We start from the raw sequence: 13,905 nt of genomic DNA, 5'->3' as shown, positions 1-13,905 counted from the left end.
TTTTTCTTCCCGTCTATTGACACAAATGCCACGTTCATGTTTAAAGTCATATTTTATGCCATTAGAAAGCAGAGATTCTGGTGAATCTATTGGTGCAAACCCTTTCAAGGTACAGTCACAACAGAAGGCACAATTAACGGCAACAGCAGACTGTCGTCATTCAGTGATCCACAGATCAATAACACTCCAACAAAAAACATCTGTTAACATCGACAAAGATCCACATGATCCACTGCTGTGAACATATTTAGTCAAAAACTTGAAAATAATCCACAGAAAGATGTTTTCTCCTTTCAAATTAGTGGGCCATGGGCTTGTCTTCCACTTGTCTTCTGTTTTCCCCCTTTACAACTTTTGGAAAGTCTCAGGTTTCAAATGACACCTCACTTGACCAATCACGATTCACTACATGGAGCCCAGCAACCAGAGAAGCCAATCACAGTCTGAGTTGAACAGGAAGGCCTCCTCTTCTTCTGTGTGAACACTGAGCCAGTCAGAGCCGATGTTGCAGATGACTGACGCACCCAATAGCCAATGAAATTCTGAATATGCTGAAATGCCACTTCAGTGAGTTATTTCCAACCCCAGTCACCTGAAATCAAGGATTTCAGTGCTAATAGTGAGATTACATACAATTTGGAGTGATACGTATAGAATAAATGGCACTCAATTCATCCAACTCAAATCCTTCACTTCCCAGCCCTCCCCCGTCTCTTCTGGTGTGCCCCAGGGCTCTGTCCTGGGGCCCCTTCTCTTCATCATTTATCTTCTACCTCTTGGTAATATCTTCCGTAAATTTCATATCCATTTCCACTGCTTCGTGGATGACACCGAGCTCTATCTTTCCAGTAAAACGACCTCCACTCTCCCACCCTCTTCCCTCACCCTCTGTCTCTCTGAGATCAAATCCTGGTTCACCTCCAACTTCCTTAAACTCAACAGTAACAAGACCGAACTTGTTCTCATTGGTACTAAATCAACCATATCCAAAACCAACAGTTTCTCCCTCAACATTGACAGCTCCACAGTGTCCCCCTCCCCTCAGGTTAAGAGTCTGGGTGTCATCCTCGACAGCTCACTATCTTTCCACTCTCACATCAATAGCATTACCCGGTCTGCCTATTTCCATCTACGTAACATTAATCGTCTCCGCCCCTCTCTCAACCCTCACACCACTGCCATCCTGGTTCACAGCCTTGTCACCTCCCGCCTTGAGTACTGTAATTCACTCCTTTTCAGTGTCCCTCACAAGTCCCTCCATAAACTTCAACTGGTTCAAAACTCTTCAGCCGGCATTATTACCAGAACTCTCTCCTCGCACCATATTACCCCCATCCTGCAGCAGCTTCACCGGCTCCCGGTCAAATTTTGAATCACTTTCAAAATCCTGCTGTATACATTTAAGGCCATCCACAACCTCTGCACCCATGGGGAGCAGAGCTTTCAGTCGCTCCGCTCCCCAACTTTGGAATTCACTGCCACCTGACATCAGAAACATCGATTCTCTCCCCATCTTCAAATCCAGACTCAAAACTCATCTGTTCCAGACTGCCTTCTCTCTTTAATTTCAGTTCTCCTTTTAGCCTGTTTTTAACTTGATGTGTTTTTAATCATTGTGCTCTTATTTATTCTGTGTATTTCGCTTGTGTTTTTGTGTAAAGTGTCCTTGAGTATTTTGAAAGGCGCTTCTAAATTCAATTCAATCTCAATTCAATTCAATTTTATTTGTATAGCGCCAAATCACAACAGAAGTTGTCTCAGGACACTTTCCATATAGAGCTGGTACAGACCAAGCTCTTTTATCTACAAAGAAACCAACAATTCCCCCATGAGCAAGCACTTGGCGACAGTGGCAAGGAAAAACTTCCTTTTAACAGGCAGAAACCTCGAGCAGAACCAGACTCTGGGTGGGCGGCCATCTGCCTCGACCGGTTGGGTGAGAGAGGAAGAGCAAGAGAGGGAGAGTGAGACAGACAGACAGACAGACACAGACAGACAGACAGACAGACAGACAGACAGACAGACAGACAGACAGACAGACAGACAGACAGACAGACAGACAGACAGACAGACAAAAAAGCAGTCAGAGAGAGAGAGAGAGAGAGAGAGAGAGAGACAGAGACAGAGAGACAGACATGCAGTCACAGTAACAGTGACAGTGGATGTAATAACAGCAGTAGCAGTTGCAGTGGATGTCAGGCAGGGCCAAGGAGCCTCCATGGGAACCTGCAAGACGACAAAGCACAGTCACTAAATAAAATGTATTATTATTATTATTCAATATAAAGATCTTCAAATATGAATATAAATGGCCAACATTTAGATTTCTTGAATATAAATCTGAACATTGATGTCCAGATTTTTATTGTCTCAAATGGCTAGAAAAATAGTTCATAGAGGAACCATAAATGAGAAAAAAAATCTCTGTGGGGGAGTATGGCTCTGGACCCCCCTCAGATGAGGCTGAGCTTTGAATGTTGACGACATCTGGGTCCACCTCTGACTTAGACAACAGGGCTGCGTGTCTGATACTGTGGTGAATGACATTCGGGCCCCACAGGGGACATGACTGTCACCATCTCTGTTCACCCTCTACACTTGAGACCTTTGTCATCGTGGACTCCTTTGTTGAGTGGTGAAGGCTGAACCACCTACAGCTGAACTCTAGTCAGACAAAGGACTGAGATCAGAGGTGAACACATATTCTGATTAAAAAAAAAAAGAATGTTCACTGATAACGATAAAGGATAAACATGAAGTGATGCACTGATGATGATCTGACTGGAGTTAAAAATACTCGTGCAAAGGACATCAACACACCTCCAAACACCATCTGTTCATAAACATTAAGGTTATGAAATATGAGATTGTGTGATTGAACCATTTCATGCCAACAATGTGAAACCACAAACACAATTTATTTTATCTGTGAATGAAACCAGTGTTGAGTGTTGAAGCTCCTCCTCCTCCTCCTCCTCCTCCTCCTCCTCCTCCTCCTCCTCCTCCTCCTCCTCTCCTCAGTGTCTTTATAAGCTTCAGTCTCTCTTCTCCTCACACTCCAACCCTGCTCACCTCTCAGCTGGACAGTAAGGGACGTTTACAGCACACACTGACAACATGCTGGGGACCCTCTGCACTCTCATCACTGCTCTAACATGTAAGATATTCTTCTCATTGCTTTTATAGCTCATATTTTCACACACAAACCTTTCACTCATGGATTTTTCTCTCTTTGTTGACAGATGTTGATGCAGCGAAAGTGCTGACCCAGACGCCTGCTGTTCACACAGTTTCTCCAGAACAAGAGGTTGTTCTCAACTGCAACATTCAGAGATATGATGAAAACAAATATGTCTTTTGGTACAAACAGGTTCCTGGTGAAGCTCCTCAGTTTGTTCTGTATTTTTACTACGGGGACAGTTCACTCAGCTTTGGAACAGGATTCTCCTCAGACAGATTCAACTCTAAAGCCTCATCAAACACAGATTACCAGTTCATCATTAAGAGGGCAGAGGCAGGAGACTCTGCTGTCTATTACTGTGCTACATGGGATGACTCTGCTAAAGAGTGGGTATCACAGTGATTTACACTGTGACAAAAACCTCCTCACTAACTACTTCTGCTTTCTGACTCTCTGATACATGAACTAATGTTCTCTGTAACTACCCCACAGAAAAAATAAGATAATTGTGTTGTCACTGAAAAGTAGTTCAAAAGTTTACTTATACTGTAAATAAGAAATGGAATGTAACAAGGTTATAAAATTTTAATTTAGAACACAATATTTTTAATTAACAATTTAAATCTAACACAGAATGTAATCAAACAGGAAAAAACAAACAAAAAAAAACATCAGCACCTGTCAATCATTTTTTGTCAATCCCATTTTCTGCAGGATTGTCCTAAACATGAGTGAAACATGACAAAAGGTAAACACACAAAATATTAAACATTCCGACTCAACGTGCTGTTTCCCCGCTGCTTCTCTGACGTCAGCCAGCTCTCTCGCTCCTCTCAACCATTCGGTGAATTGAAAATTTATTTCAACCAATCCAGAGTTAGTAATTGTTGCCGAAACATTAAAAAGGTGATCCAAGAAGGTTTTTGTCGAGTTTTATTTTGTTTTTGATGCATTTGAAGAAGTTTTTTTAAAAATGCTAAAATGACTGTTTTTTTTAATGGAGTCTGGTGGCGCAGAAACAGCGCTACAACAGCTGTTTCTGCTTAAGCAAAACAGATCTTACTCATCAACAAAGAAGTATCTCTGTATGGATTCTTTCCATAATAATGTCTGACACTTATTTGTAGGGTAGCACGGTTGCACAAGTGGTCACACTTGTCACCTCACAGCTAGAAGGCCCCCGGAATCCCGCTGTGGGCGCTGGTGGCGTGTCCTCCACCACGCCTTCGGTGCCTGCTGCTCGAGGAAAAAAGGGGGCCTTTCTGTGTGGAGTTTGCATGAACCTAAGGTTTCCTCCTTAAATAACTCCCACTAAAATCATACAAGAAGATCACCAAAGGAAGGAGAACCGAAGCACCGAAGGAGAACTGGTCCCCGGGCGCCGGCGCCGGCTGGCAGCTGGCAGCCCACCGCTCCTGGTCTGCCGCGGAGGATCGACAGACCGAGGATGGGATAAATGCGGAGAAAATAATTTCACGGGAAGCATGCACTGTAAAAAAAAAAAAAAAAAGCTTAGGTGACCCGACTTAACTATGTCAAGTCATCTTGTTGCTTTGACTGAGTTAATTTGAGTCAACTTATAGTGTCAAGTTTTTTACACTTCAAAACATGAGTTCATGCAACATACAGTCTGTTGACTCAACTTCCTGCATCAAGTAAGTTGAACTTAAAAATATTATTTGAGATAACTTTGAGATCTTGGTTGAATTTATTTGATCAAGTTCCTACAACTGTGAATCAAGTTGGCTCAACATGGAATACATAATTGCTATAACTTGCCATTTGTTGACTCAACTTTCTGTATCAAGTAATGTGGACTGGAAAACATTACTTAAGAGAACTAAAAAAGATGTTGGTTGAACTTATTTTATCAAGTTAGGGCAACATTATTATTTTTTCTCATGCTTTATTGCCAAGTTACTTGAGTTTACAGAAATTACTAGATTTCAAAATTTTAAGCAAAATAATATCTACAAAGAATCTCCATGAGAATTAGACAAACTAAATATTAACCCAAGAAAAAATAGCTGAACAGACAATTCAATAAGGACCTTTATTTAACCCCCAACAAGTCCAACTTCAAGCAGCCTTGCTTCAAAATAAGTGTCAATGGATGTCAAGACATCAAAAAAGACCTTCTTTGGGACATATTAAAAAAATAGCACTTACACCCTCTAACACACTTTTGCTCACAAACTGAAACTACACTGTCCCACACATACATAATAATAATAATAATAAAACACATAAAAAGAAGCGCACCCATCCTTTGGGGAAAAACAATAACTCTCCGAGTTCAACAGAGTCCTTTCTGAGTGAATGTTCAGAGTTGCTGCAGTAAATTCAGTTCAATTCAATTCAATATACCTTTATTTGTCCCGCAAGGGGAAATTCCAATGTACAGCAGCACCAGTAAAAGATAGAATTAGGTAAAAAACAGCAAGTATATACAAAGGGGTGTAATAAAAATAAGCATTATATAAAAATAAGCATTATCAAATTATAAATTGTATTTGCGGACTGTTAGGTACAGGATGAATTGTAGATTATTGCACCAGCTATCGCCCAGATTATTGTACAGATCATTTACAAATGATTTACAGATAAATGCACAGATTATTGCACCAGTTTTTGCCCAGATTATTGCACAGGTAATTTACAGATGATTTACAGATAAAATATCAAAAAATTACTTTCAGCAGTTCTTGTTGTGTAGTCTGACAGCTGCAGGAAGGAATGACCTGCGATACCGCTCCTTCACACACTTTGGATGTAGCATCCTATCACTGATGGAGCTCCTCAGTGCAGTGAGTGTGTGTTGGAGTGGGTGGGAGTCATTGTCTGTCATGGAGGACAGCTTGGCTGTCATCCTCCTCTCCCCCCCAAATTGCAAAGAGTCATAAAAACAAACAAAAAAACGTATCTGAGAAACTTGCTCAAAATGTTGAAAATGAAAACATTCAAACATTACTGAAATGTCCACTCTCTTGACAATTTCTCTATAACATCACATGGATTAGTGTTCCTCCAAACAGAGCAATAGAAATAAGTCAGAAAATGAAAACAAGGTGGACATATAATGGGCAATTAGTGTGCGTTGGTTCGGCGAGGAGAAACACTTGCAGGACCACCTCATTGAGGGGCAGTTGCCCCAAACAGCACATCCTACACTGAAGTGAAGTAACCCTGTACAGAAGAAAGAAAGAAAGAAAGAAAGAAAGAAAGAAAGAAAGAAAGAAAGAAAGAAAGAAAGAAAGAAAGAAAGAAAGAAATACAACCATTATCAGCACAAAACACACTAAGTTCAGTTTCCTTATTGTGTATGTGTATTTTTAGATGTGCAAAATACTGTGTATCGCCACAAATCTCTGAAAAATTGCACAGTTCACAATTTAAAGCTTCCAGATTTTAATGTATCCTAAGATGAAATAAACACGACTTTATTATAAAGTGGACACACTTGGCCATGTCACTCATCTGAATGGTAAGTGATTACATTGTAAAAACAGAAGCCACATGGCACAGCACTGACAAGACAGCGAGAAAAGAGCTTCTCATGAGTGATGTGTGTACCCTTACATTTTGTATCCATGGCAACACACAGCAGTGGCAGCCATAGACATAATATACGTAGACACCTCATTACGTGCTGGAGCGTAATCCAGCATCACCGACATATTGGGTGGGTCTCCGCTAGCACCAGAGCCAACCAAAGTCAACGTAAAGACAGCAACTATGCCCCTATTTTATTTATTTATTTTATTTTATTTAGCTTCCCAGCCCCAGTTGCAAGCTTAACAGGGTAGTGTAAGACGCTGGAATGACCTGGAATTTTAAAGCTTACTTTTCCAGGCCTTAAAAAAAAAATTAAAGAAGGAAAAAATTTACTGAGCAGGTATATATGGGAGCTTTGTATGTATGTATGTATGTATATGTGTTAAAATCAGTGTATATCACAAACATCAGCAGTTTCAGTTCAGGCTACTGTGGAATCTTTGTCATCCTAAAGCTGTGAACAGTTGTTTAAATTTAGACATGTCAGGCCAGAAGGTGTGTGTGTTTGTGTACATGTGTGTTTGAAAGCAGCAGTGGACTGTGGGCCGACACATGATGTGTTGGCTAAAAAGAAAAAACCTTCCTTGTTTTGACAGTTTGTTTTGGTGAAGTTTTATTCCAACACAACTGAGTAAAAAAACTTACTCAAAGTTTAATACGCATGTCAACATGTTATGTGAGATGTCTGGTTTTTGTGTGTGTGTGTGTGTTGTTTGTGCGCGTGCACGCGTGCATGTGCCTAACTTTACATTAAATATACTCAGCGCACAAAAACAAAGATAAAGAAATTCTTGTGTCATTGGTGTGTACAGAATGGTCATGATTTTGTGTGTGTGTGAGTGAGTGAGAGAGAGAAATAAATTCAAATGAACAAACTGTTTCTTTATTAAAATATAAAAATAATTAATTTATACATTTATTTATATGCCATACCATATGTCTGTATTATGCTCTTTAACAAAGTATTTCAGCATCAAGCACGTGTTTTTAATGTGTGACAGCGTCCTGTGTCATAACTACATCTCTGCCATTTGTAACAAACCAAACCGTGTGAAAATCAGGTAAAAAGTTATGATAATTGTAGTTGGACATACACCTTCCTCCGCAGAAATAAATGCACTGGGGGCGCATGGGAGACCCATCCAAGATGGCGGCCGCGCTGAACGTCAGTTCCAATAGGAAGCGTCAGTCAATGAGGCGTCGACGTATATTATGTCTTTGGTGGCAGCTTCCAGCTGAAGATCAGACCCGGGTTTTTTTGGTCACTAGGAAAGGAACTAAATTTAAACTCGGTCGACCCGCTTTCAAACGGCATAGGGCTCCTTTCCCACTGGCCAAAAAACGTTTACCGTTCACCCCCACTGCTGCGCGTTGCCATGGATACAGAGCGTACACCTGAAAACAATCACCTATCACTACGTGTTTATACAGCACCTAACTCTACATAAAAAAATATCCATACACTACGGCGGTGGTCAGTGTTTTTCAACTCCTCTTCCTCGTGGAACATAAGTTGCTCTGTTATTTCGCTGCCTTGTCAATCCTGTGCCAGGTTGTTTGAGTGCGAGCAAAGCCTCTTGTACAAGTCGCAACGTCACTATATTAGCGGGTTGATCCAGGTATAATCTCGCACTGTTTCACTCCTATAAGAGTACACTGTCGGTGCCGAATACTTGTTACAGTCGAATATGAGGCTCAACCCTACATTAACTTGCTGTTTCACTCTGGCGGCGCTAGCTAGCTAGCGCTACATGCTAAAGTATTTCCGAAAAAGAACGAACATGAAATATTCATCACAGGTTTAATATCTTGACGGATCATTTGAGGTGGAGAGACATTAGACGACCAATGCACATTACCAACAGATGAACTAACTAAGCTAAAATAATTTTAAATGTACTTACTGGACGGCTCGGCTCCGAGGTAAAAAGATGGCGGTCGGCTCGGATTTAAAGAGCAACACTGCGCATGACGTCACATTGCGGGCGCATGCGTGTTGGTTGAGAGGCCCACCTAATATAAATACCGATGTATTTGCTGAAGTTAACTGAATGGATTATCATGGGTTTTTAATGAGTTTCCGCGCTTTTTTCAAGTTGAAGTTGTTTGAACTCTTCTTACTTTGTTGTAATGCGTAGAGTTATCTCAGCTTGACAGCAATAGTCCTTCTGACTAAAAGCCCAAATCCCTTTTAACAGTGTAGTTCCACTGTGTCCCGCTCTAAGCTCACGCAGAAACCTGAAATTTGACCGAAAAGTGTTCCTCGATACCGGTCGATGAATCTTCTTTCACACATGCACACGGACAGTCAATCTGGTTGTATGTGAACGTGCAGGATAGCAGACCTCCACCTGCCCAGCAAGATCACGGGACTCTGCCGTTCACCTCAGGCGCACGAGGACATCGTTTGCATGAAACTGTGGCCAGGTAAGATTCATTATGGAAAAAGTACACATTTGAATAACATGCCTAAAACTCAGTGATAGTTTATGATCTATTTGTAAAATCTACGGAGAAATATAACTGTTTTTGACAGTGTGGCACTCGCTTTCGTCCCGAAGTGAGGACTCTAACGGGACGCTGCGGGGCTCGCCAAACCGCAGTCAAAAATCTACACATTTAAAGTTATCTCGCTTTTTCTCCAAAATCTGTGTCGGTCCGCGTGTTTTCGATCTGAGAAAGTAATCAGTATGCTCTGCTGAGTAATTCGGCTTAAAGAATTGACCATGAGAAGGTTTTTAAAGTGTTTTTTCAGTGCTTCATCAATTGCTTATTAGATCAGGCGAATTGAACTGCGTTCGTCTGTGGCTCATCGAAGCTATGGCTTGTTGGGTGCTTCCTGACATTAACGGATCATCAATGTCGCGTCTTAGCTGACATATTTCTGTTCTATATTTGTTTTATTTTGTATGGGGCAGCAATCTCTCCACATAATTGGCTGTTCAAGGTCAATTATAGGTAGGGTTGCCACCCGTCCCGTAAAATACGGAGTCGTCCTTTAATTGACAATTAAATGTTGGGACGCGATTTGTTCCGTATTTTCATAAATGTCCAATACACATGTCTGTCACACACACACACACACACACACACACACACACACACACACACACACACACACACACACACACACACACACACGCACGCACACACACACACACACACACACACACACACACACACACACACACACACACAGGAAATACTAAGGCCTCCTCCTCCTCCTCCTCCTCCTCCTCTCCTCAGTGTCTTTATAAGCTTCAGTCTCTCTTCTCCTCACACTCCAACCCTGCTCACCTCTCAACTGGACAGTAAGGGACGTTTACAGCACACACTGACAACATGCTGGGGACCCTCTGCACTCTCATCACTGCTCTAACATGTAAGGAGGCTGACTTACTGCAGCTTTCAGCTCATGTTGGATTCATCAGTCTGTGTGTTTCTCTTGACTTCATGTCATCTTGTTGTTTCCAGGTGTGAGTGGTGTGACGGTGGTGACACAGAAGCCTCCTGTTGTGACGCTGAGGACAGGAGAGACAGCCACCATGGACTGTAACCTGGGCACTGTGACTAATAATTATGCTTGGTGGTACAAACAGATTCCAGGAGGAGCTCCTCAGTTTGTTCTGAGGTTTTATCACAGCGAGAGCTCTCCCAGCTATGGCTCTGGTTTCTCGTCTCCAAAGTTCACATCTACTCATCAGTCACAATCAGATTATCGTTTGATCATCAACAATGTGGAGGAGGGAGACTCAGCAGTCTATCACTGTAACACATGGGACAACTCTGCTAAAGAGTACGTATCACAGTGATTTTCACTGTGACAAAAACCTCCTCACTAACTACTTCTGCTTTCTGACTCTCTGACACATGAACTAATGCTCTCTATAACTACCCTACATGAGACTGTCAAAAACTCAAACCAGCATCATCAATCTGATCTTGAAAAATCAGTGTAGAAAAGTTTCATCCAAATCTCTCTCAACACTGAAATTGATGAAATAATTAGATTTAGCATTTGTTGTTTTCTACTTTTCATTTAATTCTTTTCATTTGCACGACACAGTAAAAACACCAATGACTGATAAACAAAGATAAACAGAGAATTTCATTCTTACTGTTGGGGATAAATATATGTGGTCAATATCTGTATTGATCAGTCAGTGGAAATGATGAATCACTTCTGTTTGTGGTCTCAGAGACTCCGTCTGTGAAACCAGATTAAATACAATGGATTTGAATCAGCTCCATCTGTGTGATTGGTGCTGTCGGCACTTTTTATGCAGCATTTCACCTCCCAAACATCAAATCAGTCTCCAGAAGTTCATGTTATTGCAGTTTTATAACAGTCTGTTCATAAGAGGTCTAACAGGGAGTTTGACCTCTCTGACGTTTAATTGACCTCAAACATCAGAAATGTCGCCATGTGTCAAAACATCTTTCACTTTTCTACATATTGAGTTTTAACGAGGTCATAAGAAGGACATCCATCCATCCATTATCTATACCGCCTATCCCTTTTGGGGTTGCAGGGGGCTGGAGCCTATCCCAGCTACAATGGGCGAGAAGAAGAAGAACATATTGAGTATATTTGCATTTTCCTCATTAACATTGGACTGAATTGACTGATGATGTCTGGACTTTGAACATGTCCAGCATGAAAACAAAAGGATGCAGCAGAAGACTGAGAATCAGTCCTCAAGTCCAGCAGTGTCTGTGAGCAGAAGCAGACTGATGAAGTGAATGAGATGTTGACAGTGAAAGTTGGTCTCAACAGGATGTTTCAGTTCCACTCCCCTCATCAGTGAGAGTCAGGAGGTTTTTGTACGGCCATGTGTACAAACTGAATCACTGTGGTATTCGGACAAGGCACCAAGCTGATTGTGACAAGTAAGTACTTTTTAACTGATCACAAAACAAGACAGATTCTCTGTTTCTGAGTCAAATTCAGTCAAAATCATCAATTCATATCAGGCTGACTGTTTAGAAAGTCAAACATGTTGTTGAGTGAATTTCACTTTGACTTCTTTTCATCTGCTTTGATGCCAGACTGTGTCTTTGAGGACAAAGTAAAGATCTGCTAATGATCAAAATATGTTCAATGATATCTACAAATACTCTGAAGTGTTTTGATGGCTGAGCAATTTTAACATTTCGGCAAAATGTACAAAATTATTTTATATTTTCAAGACTGATGACACTTTTGTATCATTGTAAAACCAAATGCTAAATAATCTGTCAAATGTAATTTATTCTGTCATATCAACACTAAATTATTGAGTTTAATTCATTAATGTTTAGCGACTAGTCGTCTAAAGTTTAGAGTTTTTTCATATAAATGAATATTGTTTTTTCTCTCGATGATTAGACAAACAACAGCAAAACAGCTAAATGACCACTGATTTACTGTCGTGCCATTTGTGAGACACAGAAAGTGACTTCATGAAGTTTTTCAACATAAAAATGATCCTGAATGAATCCAAATATTTCTCAGTTTGTAACTGATAGACTTTGTTTGAAACAGGAAGAGTGCTCATATTTTCGGTGATGATTTCAAAATGTTTTCACTCATTTAAAACGCTTCTTCACTTCTTCACTGTGTTTGTTGTATTGTTGAAGAAAACAGGTCAATAATCTGCTGCTGTCATGCTTTGTATCAGTGATTCGATTTGGAGTTATTTGATGAATGTCCTTCATGTATTTTCAGGCTCCAGCCTCCCTCCTCCTGTCCTCACAGTCTTCCCTCCGTCCCGTGCTGAGCTCCAGTCCAACAAAGCCACTCTGGTCTGTCTGTCCAGTCAGTCTGTGCCTTTTGCAGATGTGAGCTGGTTGTCTGGTGGGAGTCCAGTGAGCAGCGGGATCTCCACCAGCACCGCTGTTCAGCAAGCAGACCAGACTTTCCGAATCAGCAGCTCTCTGGCCATCCAGACGTCAGACTGGGACATGGATAAGGTTTACACATGTAAAGTGTCTTTGGGCTCCCAGACTTCACAGAAAGACATCAACAAGTCCCACTGTCCCACTCAAGAATAGCAGAGGAGCAGAATGAGCATTTCAAAGCTGCTTCTTTACTCTTTGTGCTCTTTGCTCATGACAAGGTTGACATGTTAGAAAAGATGTGTCTGCATGCTTGTAATAAATGTTGTGACAGTGAGGTGGAGGTGTTGTATCAGCTTTGCGACTGCTGCGTTTGTCCAGACTCATTCAATAAAAAGTAAACAGACCAAAAACTGTGGACAAGAAAAGTGTTTGTATTTATTTGTTTTGATGAAAACATCATTTAAAACAATAACGTTCAAAAAAATGTTGTAACTGTCAGGAGATTTTATTTTACTCCTCGTGTTCATCTCACATCTCATGAATCCAGGACACAGAGATAACAGACATATTTGTGTCTGATTATTACTTCAGTGTGTTTTCTTCAGAAAGCTACATTGTTATTAGGTGTTAATTTGCAATAAAAGCTCAACAGAGAGATTAATATCACCTTTTTTTGGTTTAAGTTACTTGCAATTGTTAAGACGTTAGGCAAATTAGATGAATTGAGCAAATGAAACTGAACGTTTATCCTCCATCAGTGAAGCGTCACCTCTCTGCTCCTCCCTCTCTTCCCTCCCAGGATGCACCTGCAGGCCTCCTCTGCTTATTTATAGCTGCATGTAAATGAAGAGGTCAAGTGTCAGCTCTCTGTGAAATCAGAGGGAACTCAATTCAATCCCTTTTCTTAAGAAGTGAGCAAAGAAACAAATCTATGACAATAAAAGTGCAGGAAGTCTTTTTCAAATCATCATGTTGTCATATTTTGGGGTCGGGGGGAGACATTGTCCACAGAGACAATAATGGAGACAGACAAGACTTTTCCCTTCACAGAAGATAAGAGAGCAAGAAATGTGGCAAAGCATGCAGATTGAAGCAAAGCTCCTCCTCCTGTCAGTCACTCTCAGTTTCAGTGTTGTCTTAAATTGCTCCTCCAGCACCTCCTCTCCTCATCCTCCAAACCCTCGAATCTGTCAGCAGGAAGCTCACTTTCCAAGTTCCAAGGCCATTCTCAGCACACACTGACAACATGCTGGGGACCCTCTGCACTCTCATCACTGCTCTAACATGTAAGATATTCTTCTCGTTGCTTTTATAGCTCATATTTTCACACACAAACCTTTCACTCATGG

General features: G+C 41.0%; 1 protein-coding gene across 1 annotated transcript; it reads left to right on the top strand.

The window, feature by feature from the left end:
• The first annotated feature begins 10,078 nt into the window (after nucleotides 1-10,078).
• LOC139343551 (immunoglobulin lambda-1 light chain-like) lies at nucleotides 10,079-12,847 on the top strand. The gene is made up of 4 exons (XM_070981273.1): nucleotides 10,079-10,118; nucleotides 10,211-10,532; nucleotides 11,589-11,626; nucleotides 12,444-12,847. The coding sequence occupies exons 1-4, from the start codon at nucleotides 10,079-10,081 to the stop codon at nucleotides 12,767-12,769; spliced, it is 726 nt and encodes a 241-aa protein (XP_070837374.1). The 3' UTR covers nucleotides 12,770-12,847.
• The last annotated feature ends 1,058 nt before the right edge of the window (nucleotides 12,848-13,905 follow it).

This window comes from Chaetodon trifascialis, chromosome 15 (genome assembly GCF_039877785.1).
Source record: "Chaetodon trifascialis isolate fChaTrf1 chromosome 15, fChaTrf1.hap1, whole genome shotgun sequence".
Lineage (NCBI taxonomy): Eukaryota > Metazoa > Chordata > Actinopteri > Chaetodontiformes > Chaetodontidae > Chaetodon > Chaetodon trifascialis.
Note: the sequence above shows the minus strand (reverse complement) of the source record. Positions and strands in the feature narration are given on the sequence as shown.

Bases quoted from the DNA above. Each gene is read 5' to 3' on its own strand.
- LOC139343551 (XM_070981273.1), top strand. From the start codon at position 10,079: ATGCTGGGGACCCTCTGCACTCTCATCACTGCTCTAACAT. The intron at 10,119-10,210 runs GTAAGGAGGCTG...TGTTGTTTCCAG, and splicing joins TCTCATCACTGCTCTAACAT to GTGTGAGTGGTGTGACGGTG. The intron at 11,627-12,443 runs GTAAGTACTTTT...ATGTATTTTCAG, and splicing joins CACCAAGCTGATTGTGACAA to GCTCCAGCCTCCCTCCTCCT.